Below are 21,295 nucleotides of genomic sequence, written 5' to 3'. Positions count from 1 at the left end.
GGTGATCCTAAAGTATACTGAAGTATACCCAGACACGCTCTGATGAAACAGTTGTGCCCAGGAGTGCCACAAAGACCACACTGCCAAACAAGTCAAATTTACAGCAGAGTCCTTTTATTGAAGAACCGGCTGGCTACTGCCTCAGTGCCTGAACATGGGGTTTCTGAGAGCAGCCCGGAGTACTTAAGGGGTCCAGTTTTTAAGGCCAGGTCTGCATCCCGGTTTGCACAGAGGCTGTCCAGGTGCATTTGGGTTCAGTAGCGAGCAAGCATTGTACAGTAGCAGAATTTTGCGGTAGTTAGTCGTACATCATACATTTTGGTTTTCAGTACTTTTCCTTCCATGTATCTTAGTTTCAGTAATTTCTCTGCCTGGTATTGTTTAAAAATCAGTCCGGGGACAGTTGGTACTTCTTGGTCTGTTTCCCAGGGAGTTAGCCAAGGAAGAAACTGGGAATGAACTACAAGCAAGAAATCAATTATTACTTTCTCATTTATCGTGGGGGTGAACTAGACTTCATTACTTTTTTGAAAGTTTGCAGACCTAAAACTTTCCAGGAGTTAACTGGTATTTTTCCATTATAGCTTAGGTCTAACAAAAATACTTAACTTAAGCTGAAATTTAAATTATCCTAACTTTATAAAACAATTCTAAATTATGTAATATTAAAAAAACTGAGTTAAATTTTGTAAAGGTCTTGAAATACACATTTTACAGGAAGTTATAGGAATTATTTCTCATTTTGTCAGGGACTGAATTTGCAACAACTCTGTAAAGACCAGGCTATGCATGTGGGATACTGTTACTTATGAATAACATATCTACTCGGAAAACTCTGCTATTATCAGGCACTGCCTTCTTAGTATAGTAGAATTTTTTAGTCTGTACGACCATTTCCATGGAAACCATAATAAGAATTTGCTAATTTTCATTACAAAAATATTTGAAAATTGTTTGGTGATTTTATATGATTGTCAACAAGTTAGTACTGCAGGTAGAATATGGCACAGGTGTTTTTTTTTTTTTTTTTTTTGTAGAGACAGAGTTTCACTTTATTGCCCTTGGTAGAGTGCCGTGGCGTCACACAGCTCACAGCAACCTCCAACCGTGCTTAGGCGATTCTCCTGCCTCAGCCTCCCGAGTAGCTGGGACTACAGGCGCCCGCCACAACGCCCAGCTATTTTTTTGTTGCAGTTTGGCCGGGGCTGGGTTTGAACTCGCCACCCTCAGTATATGGGGCTGGCGCCCCGCTCACTGAGCCACAGGCGCCGCCCCGGCACAGGTGTTTTAATTGATGTTTTTGCTTAAAATAAATTTTTCATAATTTTATTCATCAAATTTTATTTACTCTAGATAACAGCAACCTAATAGTTCCCAGAAACTCCACAGATTTATACTTTGTTTGGAAGCCTGATCAGAGAGCTGAGGCTTCTGGTTTTGGACGAGCTGAGAGATGTGCACATGCAGATGAAGGACATCTTGGGGTGTATGGGGCACAGTTACAAGTAAGGACTGGTGGTGAGAAGACGGAGACCTCTTAGGAGACCTGGCAAAAATCTGTAAGAAACCAGCCAGGGAGATGGAGCTGGGAGAACCCAGTGCAGCTTATCCCAAGGGTGGGTGGAAATGTTGCACTCAGCTACTTTTTTGTCCTGATTCTTGTCCCTTCTCTCTATGTCCCTGCTTGCCCCTGCCCTCCTGCTTGTCTCCCTTAAGAGTTGGATGCTTCTGACCTGTGTGGGGGTAGGCTGTGAAGGTCACCAGGGGGACCACTTTTAAGAAGGCTCCATCTGGCGTGGGCAGTGGTGAGTCCTTGATCCTGGGAAGCAGCTCCTGCCACAGCCTGCTGGGTTCCCTCTGTGTAGATCATGAAATCTAAACAATTCCTGGAACATAAAAGCAGCTGATGACGTTAAAAAAAAAATTTTGTTTCATGGAACCGCCACTCAGTAAACATATCTTATTATAGATCTTAGTTATGTCTCACTCATTCCTGTTTCTCTTGCATCTTCTTCCTTTTCTTATAAAATGTCTTTATAGTCAGGTTTTAGTTTGAAGCAACAGTTCCTGAAAGAGTCCTTTCTTAGATCTGGGAATACATTTTTCTCTATGGTTACACTCTGATAGATAGCCCTGTACCACCCTGTACTTGTTCAGCTATTCTACCAGATTGTAAATTCTATGAGGGTGGGATCCAAATTTTTTGTTACTACTGTGTCTTCATCACTTAGTACAGCACTGTCACTTCATAAGTTTTCCATAAATATTGGAATGAAAGAATGATCATTGAACATTGAATCACCACTTCAATCCCTGTGATGCCAGGAATAGGTGTGTTGCTGTAATACAAGGAAAATATTAATATAAATGAAAATTTAGAACTATGTCCCAATCTCCATTTTTATTATTTATAATATAAAATGAAATGAAGTTCGTACCAGTGCGACCATTACAAATTACACACGTATGTGGACATGCAAAAATGAGAGCCTCTATGTTGTCCACAGCCACTCCAGAAAAATTTACAAAAATGTATTTAAATAAAGTTAAATCATTAGGAGATAATTATGTAGTTTTTTTTTGCATTTTCACACTACTTTGAATTTTGTTTGCATTTCTGAAAATTGAACTACTTTCTGTGTTTTTTTTTGTCTTGCGCAACATGACTCTTATAAAATTATAATGCACCACGTCAAGTAGAACTTTTTTTTGAGGCAGAGTCTCCCCAGCGTGGGAATTTTTGTATTGAGCCCAAGCTCATAAAGTGCTAGTTTCATAGTAGGGCTGAGTACATTGGGTACTTTTTCTTCCATTCTTGAGATACTTTACTAAGAAGAATATGTGCCAGCTCCATCCATGTAAACATGATAGAGGTAAAGTCTCCATCTTTCTTTAAGGCTGCATAGTATTCGATGGTGTACATATATCACAATTTATTAATCCATTCGTGGATCGATGGGCACTTGGGCTTTTTCCATGACTTAGCAATTATGAATTGGCTGCAATAAACATTCTGATACAAATATCTTTGTTATAATGCGATTTTTGGTCTTCTGAGAATATACCTAGTAGAGGAATTATAGATTGAATGGCAGATCTATTTTTCGATTTCTAAGTCTTCTCCAAACATTTTTTCCAAAAGGAATATATTAATTTGCATTCCAACGAGTAGTTTAGAAGTTCCCTTTTCTCCACATCCACACCAACATCTCTGGTCTTGAGATTTTGTGATATGGGCTAATCTTACTGGAGTTAGATGATATCTCCAAGTAGTTTTGATTTGCGTTTCTCTGATGATTAAGGATTATGAGCTTTTTTTTCATGTCTGTAGGCCGTGTGCCTGTTTTATTTAGGGAAGTTTCTCTTTAAGTCCCTTGCCCAACCTAAGATGGGATCACTTGTTCTTTTCTCGCTTATAAGTTTGAGTTCTCTGTGCATTCTGGCTCATAAACCTTTGTCGGAGATATAACCTGCAAATATCTTCTCCCATTCTGAGGCCTGTCTGCTGGCTTTACTTACTGTGTTCTAGGCTGTGCAGAAGCTTTTTAGTTTGATCAGGTCCCAATAGTGTATTTTTGGAGCTGCTTCAATTGCCTGTGGAGTCCTCCGCATAAAATATTCGCCCAGACTGCTTTCTTCAAGAGTTTTCCCTGCACTCTTCTTCCAGTATTTTCATAGTTTCATGTCTTAAGTTTAAATCTTTAATCCAGTGAGAGTTTATCTAAGTTAATGGTGAAAGGTGTGGGTCCAGTTTCAGTCTTCTACAGGTTGCCAGCCAGTTCACCCAGCAACATTTGTTGAATAGGGAATCTTTTCCCCACTGAATGTTTTTAATTGGCTTGTCAAAGATCAAATATTAGTAGGTAGATGGCTTCATCTCCTGGATCTCTGTTCTGTTCAATACATCTACCTCTCTGTTTTTGTGCCAGTACCATGCTGTTTTGATCACTATTGATTATAGTATTGTCTGATGTCTGGTAGTGTGATTGCTCCTGCTTTGTTTTTATTTCTGAGTAATGTCTTGGTTCTTCAAAGTGTTTTCTGATTCCATATTAAAAGAAGTATTAGTTTTTCAAGGTCTTTAAAGTATGAGAGTGGAGGTTTAATAGGGATTGCGTTAAAATTGTATATTGCTTTGGGTACTATGGACATTTTAATAATGTTCATTCTTCCCAGCCATGAGCATGGTATGTTTTTCTATTTGTTAATATTTTCAGCTATTTCTTTTCTTAGAGTTTCATAGTTCTCTATGTAGAGTTCTTTCACGTCTTTTGTTATATAAACTCCCAAATATTTCACCTTTGGCGCTACTGTGAATGGAATAGAGTTCTTAACTGTTTTTTTCAGCTTGACTATTGTTGGGATCTATAAAGGCTACCGATTTATGACTGTTGATTTTGTAACCTGAGATGCTGCTATATTCCTTGATCACTTCTAAGAGTTTTGTAGTAGAATCTCTGGTGTTTTCCAGATATACAATCATATCATCTGTGAAGAGCGAAAGTTTGATCTCTTCTGACCCTAAATGAATACCCTTGATTGCCTTTTGTTCCCTAATTGTGATGGCTAAAACTTCCATTATAATGTTAAAGAGCAGTGGAGACGGGGCGGTGCCTGTGGTTCATGCAGTAGGGCACCAGTCCCATATGCCGGAGGTGGAGGGTTCAAACCCTGCCCCGGCCAAAAAAAAAAAAAAAAAGAGCAGTGGAGACAATGGGCAACCTTGCCTGGTTCCTGATCTCAGTGGAAATGATTTAAATTTAACTCCGTTCAATACGTTATTGGCTGTGGGTTTGCTGTAGATGGTCTCTATCAGTTTAAGAAATGTCCATTCTATACCTATTTTCTTAAATGTTCTGATCATGAAGGGATGCTGGATATTATCAAAAGTTTTTTCTGCATCAATTGAGAGAATCATATGGTCTTTGTTTTTTAATTTGTTTATGTGCTGAATTATATTGATAGATTTACGTATATTGAACCAGCCTTGAGACGCTGGGATGAAACTGACTTGGTCTGCATAAATCGTTTGATATATATCTGGATTTTGTTTGTTAGGATCTTGTTGAATATTTTTGCATCTATATTCATTAGTGATATCGGTCTATAATTTTCTTTTCTTGTTGGGTCTTTTCCTGGTTTGGGGATTCGGGTGATGTTTGCTTCATAGAACGTGTTGGGTAGTCTTCTTTCTATTTCTATATTTTGAAATAGGTTGAGTAATATAGGTACTAGTTCCTCTTTAAAGGTTTGGTAGAATTCTGACGTAAAGCCATACGGTCCCGGGCTTTTCTTTTTGGGAGATTTTGTATGTTTGATGCTATTTCAGAACTTGACATAGGCCTGTTCAACATTTCCACTTGATCCTGGCTAAGTCTTGGAAGGTGATGTGCTTCCAAGTATTGGTCAATTTCCTTCAGATTTTCATATTTCTGATAATAAAATTTTCTTGTAATATTTATTAAGGATTTTTTGAATTTCTGAAGAGTGTGTTGTTATTTCATCTTTGTCATTTCTCATTGAAGAAATTAGAGATTTTACTCTTTTTTTTCCTAGATAGGTTAGCCAAAGGTTTATCTATTTTATTGACCTTTTCAAAAAACCAACTTTTTGATTTGTTTATCTGTTGTATAATTCTTTTGTTTTTAATTTCATTTAATTCTGCTCTAATTTTAGTTATTTCTTTTATTCTACTTGGTTTGAGGTTGGAATGTTCTTTCTTTTCCAGTAGCTTGAGATGTCCCATTAAGTTATTAACTTCCTCTCTTTCCGTTCTCTTAAGGAAGGCTTGCAGTGGTATTAATTATGACTGCCTTTGCGGTATCACAAAGGTTTTGATAATTCGTGTCTTCTTTATCGTTTTGTTCCAAAAATTTAGCAGTTTCCTTCTTAATCTCATTTATGACTCAGCTATCATTCAGCATAAGGTTATTTAACTTGCATGTTTTTGTGTGAGTATGCAGATTCCTGTTGTTACTGAGTTCAACTTTTATTCCTCGGTGGTTTGAGAAGATGCAGGAAACAATTTCTATTTCTTTAAATTTACTGAGGTTAGACTTGTGACCTAAGATGTGAATGATTTTGGAGTATGTTGTGTGGGTTGATGAGAAGTATGTGTATTCAGTTTTGTTGGGATGAAATGTTCTGTGGATGTGTGTTAAATCCAAATGTTGGATGGTTAGGTTTAAATCGAAAATTTCTTTGCTCAGCTTCTTACTGGAGGATCTATCCAACACTGCCAAAGAGTGTTTAAATCTCCAACTATTATGGAGTTGAAGGAAGTCCAGTTGCTCATGTCTGTTGGAGTTTTTCTTAGAAATTGAGGCACATTTTGGTTGAGTGCATAAATGTTAATAATTGAACTCTCATCATATTGAGTATTACCCTTAACAAATATGAAGTGACCATTCTTATTCCTCCTTACTTTTGTTGCTTTAAAGCCTATTGTATCTGCAAATAAAATTGCAACACCTGCTATTTTCTGATTACCATTTGCCTGAAATACAGACAGCCATCCTTTCACCCTGAGTCTATATTTATCTTTTAAGGTTTAGACGTGATTCTTCTATGCAGCAAATATCTGGCCTGAGTTTTTGAATCCAGTCAGCCAACCTGTGCCTCTTTAGAGGACAGTTTATGCTGTTCACATTAATGGAGTATATAGATAAGTCTGGTAAAATTTTGGGTATCAAGTTTTTGAAAGGCCTTTTTAATCCTTTTGCTACTGTGGACGTTGGAGTTTGATCAAAAGTTTCTGAGTGAGTTTACTTTTGTGGTAGAGGATTGGGCTGGTAATTATGGTGGATAGGTCTGAGAATATCGTGAATAGGTGATTTGGTTATGACAAATTTCTTTCTTTCTTTTTTTTTTTTTTTTGTAGAGACAGAGTCTCACTTTATGGCCCTCGGTAGAGTGCCGTGGCCTCACACAGCTCACAGCAACCTCCTACTCCTGGGCTTAAGCGATTCTCTTGCCTCAGCCTCCCGAGTAGCTGGGACTACAGGCGCCCGCCACAACGCCCGGCTATTTTTTTTTTTTGGTTGCAGTTTGGCCGGGGCCGGGTTTGAACCCGCCACCCTCGGTATATGGGGCCGGCGCCCTACCGACTGAGCCACAGGCACCACCCTTTCTTTTTTTTTTTTTTATGTTTGCATTGAATTTTACTTTCTGCCAACAGAAAGTAATTAGGGTGGTTCCTTTTTTTTTTTTAATTATTTTTTTATTTTTTTATTAAAACATAGCTGTGTACATTAGTATGATCATGGGGCACCATACACTTGGTTCATATATTGTTTGACACATTTTCATCACACTAGTTAACATAGCTTTTGTAGCATTTTCTTAGTTATTTTGCTAAGACCTTTACATTCCACATTTACTAGGATTCACATATACCCTTGTAAGATGCACCGCAGGTGTAATCCCATTAATCCCCCTCCTTCCCCCTGTCTCCCCCCTCCCTCCCCTCCCTTTCCCCTTTCTCCCTATTCTTAGGTTATAACTGGGATATAGCTTTCATGTGAAGGTCCTACATTAGTTTCATAATAAGGGTGAGTACATTGGGTACTTTTTCTTCCATTCTTGAGACACTTTACTAAGAAGAATGTGTTCCAGCTCCATCCATGTAAACATGAAAGAGGTAAAGTCTCCATCTTTCTTTAAGGCTGCATAATATTCCATGGTGTACATATACCACAATTTATTGATCCATTCGTGGATCGATGGACACTTGGGTTTTTCCATGACTTAGCAATTATGAATAGGGCTACAATAAATATTCTGATACAGATATCTTTGTTATGGTGTGATTTTTGGTCTTCTGGGTATATGCCCAGTAGGGGGATTACAGGATTGAATGGCAGATCTATTTTTAGATCTTTAAGTGTTCTCCATATCTCTTTCCAAAAGGAATGTATTAATTTGCATTCCCATCAGCAGTGCAAAAGTGTTCCCTTTTCTCCACATCCACGCCAACATCTCTGGTCTTGGGATTTTGTGATATAGGCTAGTCTCACTGGAGTCAGATGATATCTCAAAGTAGTTTTGATTTGCATTTCTCTGTTGATTAAAGATGATGAACATTTTTTCGTATGTCTGAAGGCCATGCGCCTGTCTTCTTCAGAGAAGTTTCTCTTCAAGTCCCTTGCGCAGCCTGCAATGGGATCCCTTGTTCTTTTCTTGCTAATGCATTTGAGTTCTCTGTGGATTCTGGTTATTAAACCTTTGTCGGAGACATAACCTGCAAATATCGTCTCCATTCTGAAGGCTGTTTGCTTGCTTTACTTACTGTGTTCTTGGCTGTGCAGAAGATTTTTAGTTTGATCAAGTCCCAATAGTGTATTTTTGAAGCAGCTTCAATTGCCCGGGGGGTCTTTCTCATAAAAACCTCGCCCAACCCAATTTCTTCAAGGGTTTTCCCTACACTCTGACAAATTTCTTAAACATGTGAATGTCATTAAAGTATTTAATTTCTCCATCATAAATGAAACTCAGTGGATTGATGAAGCTCAGTTCATCCACGGTTGAATGTTATTTTGTTTTAGATTAAAAGTTGAGGACCACCTTCTTCTGGCTTGAAAAGTTTTAGCAGAGAGATCTGCAGTCATTCTAATATTCTTCCCTTTGTAGGTAATGGTTTTCTTATGCCTGGCTATTTTCACAATTTTCTCCTTCATATTAACTTTAGTGAAGTTAATATGATGTGTCTGGAGGATGTCTTATTCAGGTTTTGTCATACTGGGGTACTGAAACTGTCTGATATCTGAATTTCAGAATCACTTGGCATGTCTGGAAAATTCTCTTTCATAATTTCATGGAGAAGGGCCTGTATGTCTTGTGAAGCCACTTCATCGCTTTCGGGGATTCCAATGAGGTGGATATTAGCCTACTTAGAGCTCTCTGAGAGAATGATCCATTTTTGCTCCCCATTTCTCTTCCTCTTTGAGAGTTTGGGAGTGCTCAAAAACTTTGTCTTCAATGTCAGAAATCCTTTCTTCTGCTTGCTGCACTCTATTACTGAGGGATTCTACTGTATTTTTCATATCTTGAAGACTGCAAATTCTTGCTTCAATGAGTCCAAATCTTTGGTGGCTTTGTCTTTATATTCGTTGAATTCTTGAGAAAACTTTTGAATTACTCCTCGAATTTCTAATTCCGACTTTTGAATTGCTCCTTGAATTTCTAATCGCAAATTTTCCTTCATTCTTTTAATCTTGTTTGCAATCCAAACTCTGAATTCGATTTCTGTCATCACGGCCAGCTGTTTATGAATGGGTTCTTCAGTTACATCTGCCATATCTTTGCTTGGGGTTGTTGATCTACTCTGGTTATTCATGTTACCATAGTTTTTCCGCTGTTTCTGCCCCATGATTATTTTACACCGTTTGCCTTTTTCCCTGGAGCTTTGCCGAGGACCTGTAGAGTGCTGTGGCCTTAGAAACTTGGGGCCTGTTTGGTGTGGTGGAGCTAAGTGGCTCTGTCTAGTTTTTAACTGGTTTCTGTCTGACCCTAGTGAAACATTTACTCTGGGTTGAAGTCTCAGCTGTTGAGAAATACTAGTAATTAAGTCTCCCCACCCCCGTCAGGCAACAATTAGAAAAGGAAAATCAAACCTTTCTACAACAACACCCAGGGCACCCCTTGGACAGTCCTCGGGAGATTGGCTGTTCAAAATGTCCAAATCAATTGTCTCAGTCAGCACCTGTCTCAGGTGGAAGAGTTTAAAAGGTCTCTGGCAACTAGATTGCAGAGATCTGCTGTCAAGTCATATATGACTTGCTCCAGTGCTCCATAGGGTCAGGAGGACCCACCCAGCAAGTAGATTAGTGTGGGGAGGTTGATGCCTCCTTCCCCACCTTGCATCTCACACCCAGTCACTGATAACCCCACAGGACTGTGACCCAGTTGCGTCCAATGAGCAGATACTCCAGGGGTTTTCACCTGCCTGAATCACAAGGAAATCTGTCTCCTCAGCCAGGCCGCTACTCTGCTACTATCCAGAAGGGAGAGGTGGGGCTTGACGGAGGCTGGGGATGTTCACTGAGTCCCAGCCATCCCATGATTGATGTTACTGACAGAACAGAGCATCGTTGTGGGATTAGTTTCTGTCCCCACTAAATTCCCCTGCAGAAGAAAATCTGTTTTGAGTTCACAGAACCTGTGCCTCAGGCCCTGTCTTTGCTGCTACCTGGTAGTTTGTATTCGCAGCATGGTTAGCTGTCAGTTCTAGCCTCCTGCTTTCCTTTGTGTAGCCTGATGATTTCCTTAAGGCTGGGTGCATCTTAGGTTCAGTAAAGCAGTCATCTATGTCAGCCCTGCCCTGGGAGTGTATCTTCACTGTACGTATGTTTTCTAGTCCCCGTGCTCCACCCAGGCCAGTATTGCCTAAGGCAAACACTTGATCATATGGTGTGTGTCTCTGTCCCAGATCCACTCTGCATGTGGTTGCCACCTGAGAAGATGCCCCACCTCCTCTGGTTGCCCAGAGAGACAGGGAGTGTGACTCCAGAACATCCAGGTTCAGCCCTATTGTTGCCAAAAACTACTGCTGCTATGAGCCTTTGGGGAACCTCTGCTCCAGCATGGTTCCTTCTCAGTGGACCATCCTCTCCTCATTCCCATGCTGCAGAATCAGCACTGACCAGCTGCAGTCCAGTCCCTGTCCACACCCCTTGAGAAATCACGCACGAATTTGGACTCCTGGGGGACAGGCCTCCAGACCTCAGAGTGAGAGTGTAGGGGAGTGCTGGGAGCTCAGAATTACAAGTAGAGAATATGTACCATTTTACACAGTTTTATGCCTGGCAAGAGAGCACCATTGCACCATAGTAGAAGAAGTTGGTCCAGTTTTTAAAGGGTCTCTCCCATGGAGTATGATGGGAAGACTTTTGAACTTTGCTCATTTGTTTATGTGGTACTCCGAGCTGTTTTTATGAGGAAGGGGACTCCCATCCACTTAGTGGTGGATTTTGTACCTTTTTTTGTATCCTTGGGGTCGCAGCTCACCTCAGCAGGGTTGATCTGTGTTCTTCAACCTTCTCTCTTGGTGCAGCTCTGAACCGTCATGTTACTTGCTAAATTTCTGTCATTTAACTTTCCTTCTGGATGAGAGCCTCTTTGGAAAGCTGGCTTCAGTCAGCCATCTTGTCTCTCCCCCTAGTTATAAAGTATTTTTACACACCATCCAGAATTACCAGAACTGATATGAACATAGGTGATTCCCACCAAGTGTAACTCCAAAGGGCTCTTTCTAGCTCCACTTCACAGTCACAACACCCAGTTGTACAGCAATGTGCATTCTGTCCAAAGTAATGAAGCTACAATGGTCTCTCTACCAGTTTTCAATCTCCCTTCTTGAGTAGTTACACTACATGGTGTCACAAAAGTTGCCCCTACTGACATCATACATAGGCAAAGAGGGAAATTGCAGCTTATATAGTTTTATTTACAATAAAATTTTATGAAACATTTAAAAACTATTTTCTGTGTGTTGCTAACTCCTTGTAAAATTTTGTAATGAGTATTTCACAAAGATATATTTTAGCTACAATTTTCTATTTTCTCTATGTATGTTGACTTTGGGACAACCTGTAGATATTTACAAACTATCTTTATAGGGCAGCAATCACCTATTCTGTCTCTGTCTTTCAATTATCTTGATCTCTTTACACCTAAAACTGATCCAGAGACTAGGAGGCCAGAAACTCAACTTGGATCCCAAGTTGAGTACACCTGAGAATGTCCCCATTCCCATTTTTCTGTTTCTCTAATTCTCATGAATGTACACAGGGCACTAACTACATCGCCACATGTGCAAGACACAAATGTGCAAGTCCAAATTGTGAGTCCAGGTATTTCCTCAGACACTGCTGGCTTCTTCAGAATCTGGAAACTTTAAAGTGCCAGCAAAATATGTCATGTTTCAAGATTGTGATTGTTGGTCTTCCTTGAACCAAAGGTATTTTTGTTATTTATAAAGTGTTGAGCTGAGAGGACTCTGTTCTGGGTTTGCTTTCTCTAGCTGAGTGCTGCTATAGTCTAGAACGGTGGCTCTCAATCTGCTTATTAAACCTCTTTTTAACCTTCTTCTTATTAAAGGTATGGCCCTTTAATACAGTTAAAAGGGGTTGTGACCCACAGATTGACAATCGCTGGTCTAGAAGAAGTAACAGTATCAATAGGGGCAATTGTTAAATAAGCCACTTCAATGACTCATTCAAAACCTTTAAAATTTTAAACAAACCCAAGATTCACCATTCCCTCCTGAAAAGTGTGAGTCACAATGCAATAGTTGATGGAAGAACAAGCAATTAATTCAAGAACATCATGAGGAGATGGCTGATTAATGTTGCAAAGACCATCTCATGTTTTTAGGTTGAGCAGATGGCGATGAAAGGGGAAAAGAGCTTGGGAAACTGTGTGGAAGCTTTCTGTGTGTATGTCTCCATGTCTCATTGAAATGGTTTCTTGCCTTCTGGTTGTCTGGCTGATACCAGCTAGACTAAAACAGAAATGGGGGTTAACTGCTCACTATTTTCCTTCACAGGAAGTTCTGTTATCTTGGTTCTATAGTTAATGGCTCAAAACAATTCCTGAAATTCTTTTTTTTTTTTTTTTAATGAGACACAATCTCACTTTGTCACTCTCATTGGAGTGCTATGGCATCACAGCTAACAGCAACCTTAAACTCCTGCGCTCAAGCCATCCTCTTGCCTCAGCCTCCTGAGTAGCTGGGACTACAGGTGCCCACCACAACACCCTGCTATTTTTACAGACAGGGTCTTGCACTAGCTCAGGTTAATCTGGAACTCCTGAGCTCAGAAAAGCCACCTGCCTTGGGCCTCCAAGAGTCCTGGGCCTACAGGCTTCAACCATTGGGCTGGCCTTCTTTCTGAAATTCTTAAGGAAGATCATAGGCATTATAAGAAAACTGATTATTTGCTTGAAGATAGAGTAACTGCTGCTGTTGCAGAATCAGATGCTTCGAGTGGGCATACTGTGAAATGCCTTTTATGCATATTAAACTCAGAGAGGTGATGTTTAGCTAAGTGTTTCTCAGCCCAGGCTTGTAGTTAGGATTCTATGGTTAGTTGGAAGAGGTACCATGATCTGCGATTCTGCCTGCCCACAGATTCAATTAGTGTAGGTTGTTTCATCCATGTCGTTTTAATTAAGTGTCCCCTGTGATGCTAAGGGAAGGCCAATCTCTAGCATGAGGGTTTCCATATACATTTAAGACAGTTGAGTTTATTTATTTTTTTCCAGAAAGAGGGCACAGGCTCCATTTCCCATTTCCATAGCAGAAATTGCTGGCAGGGGAGGGAACTGGAAGCCAAGAAATTAGATACTCACACTTTGGTGTTTACGTAGAACCTCCTTCCTGACTCTCTCCCATGATAAAGAATAGGGAAGGGTGAAATTTTCACTGTACTTGGAGGTCCCTATGCCTGTGGATGTGGTGGTAGCAGTTGAAGAGTTTGGGCTGATGTTTTTAAATGCATATTATCAAGATGCAGGAATAATGTGTCCAGATAATCTCACCTGAGAAGGAAATCAAGGGAAGGAGGAGAAGGAGAAAGAAATGATTGCTTTTCTGGTAAATGAGTCCAAGGTCCAGGGCTGTGCCCACTTTTTCTCCTGCACTATCATGTTAGAATTTTCAAACCTCTACATCTCTACTTGTGATGTTCCTGCCTAATGAGTTTGTTTCAAATACTCTTTTCCTGTTATAATAGTGAAAAGTCTCCAAAAATTCTTCTCCTCTACATATGACAGTCTTCTTTCCCTTTTCTCCATCCAGGCTTGCCATATGCCCTAGAAAATTCTCACACTAAACTCATATCCTGCAATAGTGAAAATGTTCTCTTTCTTTCTGTTGAAAGTGGGAAAATGTGGATGTCTAAGATTTCCACTGTGGATGAGGTTGGATCATTGTATATTAGCAGAAATGGGGAATATGTACTGTTTAGCTTCCATCTGGAAGCTCTATGGGGTCTATGTAAAAGAAGTTGATATACATGTACTTTTACAGAAGGTGGCATGAACTGCCTAAAGTAACTCAAAGTTCTGAAAAACAGAATAATTACCAAAGATTTGCTTTCTAGAATGCTAAGAAGGACATATTTAAAGACAAGATTTGTGATTAGAAAACATGCCAGATATCTATACCTTAAACTTTGTCCAAACTGGGTTTTCCAACGAGTTTTTATCAGATTATGATTTACTTTTTCTGTCCAGTACTGTCACAGCCGTGATATCGTGTTTGCATTTGTGAATCACCACCTGATACTAATTTGTCCTGTTTACAATGAGGTTAATTTTATTCACTGAGTTCTGGTGTTCTTTGACACATATTCCATTGTAGGGTTCTGTATATTTTCTTTCTTTCTTTCTTTAACTTTTTTTAGAGACAGTCTCACTTTACTGCTTTGGGTAGAGTGTGGTAGCATCACAGCTGACAGCAACTTCCACTCCTGGGCTTAGGCAATTCTCTCGCCGCAGCCTTCTGAGTAGCTGGGACTACAGGTGCCCGCCACAATGCCCAGCTATTTTTTTGTTGCAATTTTTTCAGGGTCGGATTTGAATCCGCCACCCTTGGTATATGGGGCCAGTGCCCTACTCATTGAGCCATAGGTGCTGCCCAGTACATCTTCTGTACTCTTAATAAGTACTTGGGGAGATATCACTAATGTGCATAAACCAAAACATTTATTGAGGAAGCATCCCTTTCTTCTTAGATTCTCTTTTCTATACCTTGCTTTGGAAAGCAAAGTTTGTCATATTTGTTTACTGGTTCAGAAATCAGTTGGGGTAAATCCAGTATGTACAATTCACTGCATGTTTGACAAAATATTTTAATGGGACAGAAGCATTATCATTCCTGTTTATCTTGTTAGAAATTTAGAAATGGAATCTTCATCCCATATCTTCTGAATGAAAATCTACATTTTATCAAGATCTTCTGGTCTTCGTTTTTTTTTTTTTTTTAGTTGTTGTTTGTTTTTTTGAGACAGAGTCTCAAACTGTCATCCTGGGTAGAGTGCTATGGCGTCATAGCTCACAGCAACCTTCTACTAGGGCTCAAGTGATTCTCTTGACTCATTTTTTTTAATTTTTAGTAGAGATGGGGTCTCACTATTACGCTGTTTTCGAACATGTGAGCTCAAGAAATCCACTCCCTTGGCCTCCCTAAGTGCTAGGATTATGGATGTGAACTACCACCGTGCCCAGCCTATCTCCTTTTCTTTCTTATACATGTTAAAATTTTAGAGGTACTATTTACCTCACCATGACATTGTCATATAAAAAAATACACACAGCTTACATGGAACGATATAGATACGTCACAAAAATATACATGCCTGTATTGGTGGCCTTTTATTTTTAAAGTGCAAACCAAAAAACTATAGTGTCTACACTGGTTGTGTGGACATTATGCCGTCCCCTTCAGTGTTAGAGAACACATGAGGGAATTTGTCTCTTCTGTACTGATTAGATAATTCCAGTCCCTCATATACATCAGCAACAGTTTTCTTCACTCATTTAACTAAAAGTGAAATTCAATCACCCCTTATTTCTTGGCAAATAAGTTTGTTTTTCAGGGAGTGTTGACATACATGGATGTGTCTATAGAATTCTCTATTAATGAGTGGGCCTGCCTGGACCCTGATCAGCAGCATTTGTGTTGGGATGTCATGTTAGACAACTATAGAAACCTGGTCTTCCTCGGTGAGGATAACTTAAATACACACTTCTGGGTCTACACTAAGCATTTCATATTCTTTCTTTGTAGAATGTTTTTTATTCAGTTTCTTCTTTGACTGCATGAATGTCAAGTTCTTTTTTCTAAGGAAAATTTAAGGATGTCTTGGTATAGTCAAGGAAATTTTGGAGATATTTTATTTTGGCATTAATCTTACCAATTTTTGAGCCAATTTATATCCTTCATTAGATTAATGGTAATTTCAGTAATTCAGTGGCATAGATTGTTACCCATGCCTTTAAATCTGCTTTCTAGAACAAATTTTATTTCAATAGGTCTGCGGAGTGTAATCAAGAGTTCTCCAACTTTAAATACTTTATTTTTTTTTATTCTTGGGGATTCATTGAGGGTACAAGAAACTAGGTTACACGGATTGCATTTGTTAGGTATAGTCCCTCTTAGAATTGTGTCTTGCCCCCAAAAGCTGTATCACACAAGACCCCACCCATCTCCCTCCTGCCCTCTCTATGCTCTTTCTTTCCCCCATCCACTCTTCCTTCTCTCTCTCTATCTCCTTCTCTCACCACCACCACATTAGTTATCATTAATTGTCCTCATATCAAAATCGAATACATAGAATTCATGTTTCTCCATTTTTGTGATGTTTTACTAAGAATAATGTGTTCCACTTCCATCCAGGTTAATACAAAGACTGTGAAGTCTCCATTTTTTAAATGGATGAATATTATTCCATGGTATACATATACCACAGCTTGTTAACCCATTCCTGGGTTGGAGGGCTTTTAGGCTGTTTCTACATTTTGGTGATTGTAAATTGTGCTGTGACAGTCTAGTGCAAGTGTCCTTATGACAAAAGGGGATTGTATTAGTTTGCAGTTACACCAACAATGTAAAAGTATTCCTTTCTTTCCACATCTACACCAGTATGTGCAGTTTTGGGATTTTGTGATGTGGGCTATTCTTACTGGGTTTAGATACTACTACTATCTCAGGGTAGTTTTGATTTGCATTTTTCTAATAATTAGGGATAATGAGCATTTTTTCATATGTTTGCTAGCCATTCGTCTGTCTTCTTTAGAGAAGATTCTATTCATGTCTCTTCCCAATTGATATATGGAATTTTTGGCTTTTTTCATGTGGATTAATTTGAGTTCTTTATAGATTCTACTTATCAAGCTTTTGTCTGATTCAAAATAAGCAAATATCCTTTCCCATTGTGTAGATTGTCTATCTGCTTTGGTTGTTGTCCTCAGCTGTTCAGAAGCTTTTCAGTTTAATTAAGTCTCATTTGTTTATTTTTGTTGTTGTTGCAATTGCCATGGCATTCTTCATAAAGTTTTTCTTGAGGCAGATATCTTCCAGTGTTTTTCCTATGCTTTCTTTGTGGATTTTTATTGTTTTGTGCCTGAAATTTAAGTCCTTTATCCATCTTGAATCAGTTCATAAGTGGAGAAAGGTGTGGGAGACCACTTTCAGTCTTTTACATGTGGATATCCAGTTCTGCCAACACCATTTATCGAATAGGATTCTTTCCCCCAGTGCATGTTCTTGTTTGGTATATTGAAGAGTAGGTGGTTGTAAGATTGTCAGTTTCATTTCCTGTTTTTTTAAATTCAATTCCTAATGTCTATGTCTCTAATTTTGTGCCAGTACCATGCTATCTTGACCACTGTTGCATTGTAGCACAGCCTAAAATCTGGTATGCTGATGCCCCCGGTTTTGTTTTTATCACTAAGAACTGCCTTAGCTATGCAGGTATTTTTCTGGTTCCATACAAAACACGGAATCATCTTTTCCAAGTTTTGAAAGTATGCTGGTCGGTATTTTAACAGGGATGGCATTGAATGAGTAGATTGCTTTGGGAAGTATAGTCATTTTAAGAAATGTTGATTCTTCCCAGCCATGAGCATGGTATGTTCTTCCATTTGTTAATATCCTCTGCTATTTCCTTTCTTAGGGTCTCATAATCTTTTTTATAGAGGTCCCTCACCTCTTTAGTTAGGCTTATTCCTAGATATTTCATTTTCATTCAAGCTATGGTGAAGGGAGTTGTGTCCTTAATTAGCCTCTCATCTGGGCTGTTTTTTGTGTATACAAAGGCTGCTGACTTGTGGACATTGATTGTATATCCTGAGACGTTACTGTATTTTTTTCAATTAAATCATAGCTGTGTACATTAATGGAATTATGGGGTAGAACGTGCTGGTTTTATATTCAATTGAAATATTTCACCAAACTGGTTAACAAAGCCATCACTGCATTTTCTTAGTTATTGTATTAAGACATTTATTTTCTACACTTAGTAGATTTAACGTGTACTGCATTTTTTGATGACTTCCAGGAGTCTTGTAATTGACAAATTTGGAGTTTTCTAAGTATAAGATCATATCGTCAGAAAGGAGGGAGAGTTTGACTTCCTCTGCTTTCATTTGGCTGCCCTTTGCATTGGCTAGAACTTCCAGTACTATGTTAAATAGTAATGGTGACAGAGGACCACTTTGTCTGGTTCCAGTTCTAAGTGGAAAAGCTTTCAGTTTTACTCCATTCAATAAAATATTAGCTGTGGGTTTGTCATAGATAGCTTCGATCAGTTTAAGAAATATGCTAACTATGCCTATACTCTTCAGTGCTCTAATTAGAAAAGAAAGCTGGATTTTATCAAATGTTTTTTGTGCATCTATTGAGAGAATCATGTGGTTTTTGTTTTTGCTTCTGTTGATACATTGAATAATGTTTATGGACTTGCATATGTTAAAGTAGCCTTGCATCCCTGGGATGAAACCTAGTTGATCATGATGTATGACTTTTTTTTGATGATATCCTGTAATTTGTTGGCTAGGATTTTGGTAATAAGTTTTGCATCAATGTTCATTAGTGAAATTTGTCTGAAGTTCTCCTTTTTAGTTGGGTCTTTTTCTGGTTTTTGTATCAGGCTGGTGTATGCTTTGTAGAACGTGTTGGATAAGATTCCTTCCTCCTCAATTTTTTGGAATAATTTCTGCAGTATTCTGCAGTATTTCTGCAGTATTCTGAAGCCGTCTGCACCAGGTCATTTTTTGTTGGCAGAGTTTTTTTGGGGGGGCGGGTTTTGGCCAAACTTTTTATTTAGTATTCTGTAGTTGTTTAACACACACTTAAATGGTCTTACCTGGGGGAGGGGAAAGGGGTGGTACTTGCAGATTCCCAAGGAAATGTCAGAAAGGCAAAATATGGCCAGCATTATCCATTTGTTTTTTTGGGTTTACTGGGTGAATAGTACTTTCCTTACATAGGCATCTGATCTCAGGCTTTTCATACTGAGAACATTGAGATTTCAGTATGAAGACACCCTGAAATCCTAAGAGTAGCGTACCCCAACCACCCTCTAACAGCTACCTTGTTTGTATAGGCAGAAGGATTCATCTCTCCATTTTAGATGGCTAGATGTTTGTGGAAGATCTTAGAATTGCTTGCCTCATTTACTGGGAAAAAAAAATCAGGAAGTGGCCTTTAGGGACACTGTTACTTGGAAAATTACAACACTAGTACAACAACTTAAGTCTTACACATTTAACATTTGCTTATTGAAAGCAATGTCAAAATCAAATAAAATTAAACATGTTTTACTTTTTTCCTCACAAGAACATAAAAATTATGGAGGGGAACTTAACAGGAAATTTAAAAAAAGTAACACAATTTTTCCTTTTAGTAGTCCTTGGGTAGTTATGACAATAGTTTCCACTTTTTTTTGTTTCTTTGAACAGGGATTTTTGGTCCAAAGTTTTGTTTCTTTCTAGTATCTGCTTCTGCCTCCCCCTCTATCAGATCGGCTTCCTCCACGGCCACCACTTCTTGGTGCTCCGCAGCTTGAACTGCTGTAGGAATCACGTGGAGGAGGGTACCCCCTTTCCATAGAAGGGGGAAGCCCTCTTTCTTGTCTGCCAACCCGATCATGACCACTTGAGTAGAGATCACTTTGGCTGCTTGAGTAACTGTCTCGACTTCCACCATATCCGTCACGTGAGCTGCTGTAATCACCATAGCGACTGCTTCCACCATAAGATGGCGGGGGCCCTAGTGTAGGTGGAGCACTACGTGAGTTACCATAACTCTCATATGAGTCTCTGTAGGAACCTCCACTTGGATGATCTGAATAGTCACGATCACGACCATATCCATCTCTATCACTATAGCCTCTTGATGGATAGTCATCACGTGAACTGGAATGACCATAATCGCGGTAAGTATAATCTCTTTGTGGTGGTGCATAATCTCTTGTATCTCGAGAACTTGGGTAGTCTCTGCTTGAATAGCTGTCTTTAGTAGAATATCCATCATCTCTTGGGGACAAATAAACATCTCTACGAGAGGGCAAGGGTTCTCTTCGAGGTGGGCCTCCGTAACTGTCTCTCCCACGTGATACAGGAGTTCTTCCTCCCATTCCACTGCTACTGCGAACTGGTCCTGAAGGGGCATATCTTTTAGGAGGAGGACCCCCACTTCGTGCTTGTGGTCCTCTTTTTACTGGGAGTGGTCCCCTGGAAGAACTCATGTTAAAATTCATGGAATAGCCACCATCATCCATGTGCCCTCCCCGAGAGGGAGGTCCCCTGGTTCCTCCACTTCCTCCTCTTCCATCCCTAAGACATCTCGGAGGGCCTCTGCTTCTTGGAGGTGGAGGTGGTCCACGTCTACCACTTTCAAATGATGGTTTTGTAGCTTGTTCCACTTTGATGGCTTTTCCATCTAAAGACTTTCCATTCATGTCTCTGGCTGCATCTTTTGCATCTGCTGGGCTTTCAAAGGTGATAAAAGCAAATCCTCTGGATTTGTTGGTTTCTCTGTCTTTCATCAAGAGCCCTTCCACTATTCGTCCATATTTGCCAAATACCGCTTCAAGAGCTTTTTCATTTGTTTCTGTATTAAGCCCACCAATGAAGAGCTTTCCTGGGCGGTCTGCTTCAACCATTTTTGTTATCGGCGTGTCGGAGGCGTGAGGAAGGTTTCAAGCTCCTAAGAGCTCGCTGACAGGGCTTACTAACAGCACCTCAGCACAACCTACGGCTGCCGGCTTCGAAGACCAAACGTAAAAGCCGCCAGCACTACTGCGCAACCTGTTGGGAGAGTTTTTATTGTTTCTTTGGTTTCAGTGCTTGAAATTGGTCTGTTCAGGAGATTTATTTCTTCCTGGGTAAGTCTAGGGAGAGGGTGTTATTCCAAATATTGATCGATTTTCTTCCTTCACTTTGTCAAATTCCTGGGCATAGAATTTCTTGTAGTGTTTGGAGATAATGCAAGAGTATCTCTGTGGCATCAGTTATTATTGTTTCCCCTTTATCATTTTTCCTTTTTCTTTTCTTTTTGGAGATAGAGTGTCCTATATCACCCTCAGTAGAGTGCTGAGGCCTCACAGCAAACTCAAAGTCTTGGGCTTGAGTCATTCTTTTGCCTCAGCCTCCTGAGTAGGTGAGAGACTACAGGCATTGCCACAACACCCGGCTATTTTGTTGTTGTTGGTGTTGTTGCAGTTGTCATTGGTGTTTAGCTGGCTCGGGCTGAGTTTGAACCCACCACCCTTCTTGTATGTGACTGTAA

General features: G+C 39.6%; 2 protein-coding genes across 4 annotated transcripts in view; one reads left to right on the top strand and one right to left on the bottom strand.

Moving 5' to 3' along the window:
- LOC128572806 (zinc finger protein 91-like) overlaps positions 1-21,295 on the top strand; it is a 70,555-nt gene that overhangs the window by 25,104 nt on the left and 24,156 nt on the right. The window lies entirely within an intron of this gene.
- Positions 18,801-20,808, bottom strand: LOC128572807 (RNA-binding motif protein, X chromosome-like). Its single transcript, XM_053572910.1, has one exon. It carries the CDS (start codon positions 20,667-20,669, stop codon positions 19,494-19,496), a length of 1,176 nt encoding a protein of 391 aa, XP_053428885.1. The 5' UTR covers positions 20,670-20,808; the 3' UTR covers positions 18,801-19,493.

The sequence above is a fragment of the Nycticebus coucang genome, chromosome 20 (assembly GCF_027406575.1).
Source record: "Nycticebus coucang isolate mNycCou1 chromosome 20, mNycCou1.pri, whole genome shotgun sequence".
Classification (NCBI taxonomy): Eukaryota; Metazoa; Chordata; class Mammalia; order Primates; family Lorisidae; genus Nycticebus; species Nycticebus coucang.
Note: the sequence above shows the minus strand (reverse complement) of the source record. Positions and strands in the feature narration are given on the sequence as shown.

Coding starts and splice junctions, on each gene's coding strand:
- LOC128572807 (XM_053572910.1), bottom strand. CDS start 20,669: ATGGTTGAAGCAGACCGCCCAGGAAAGCTCTTCATTGGTGGGCTTAAT.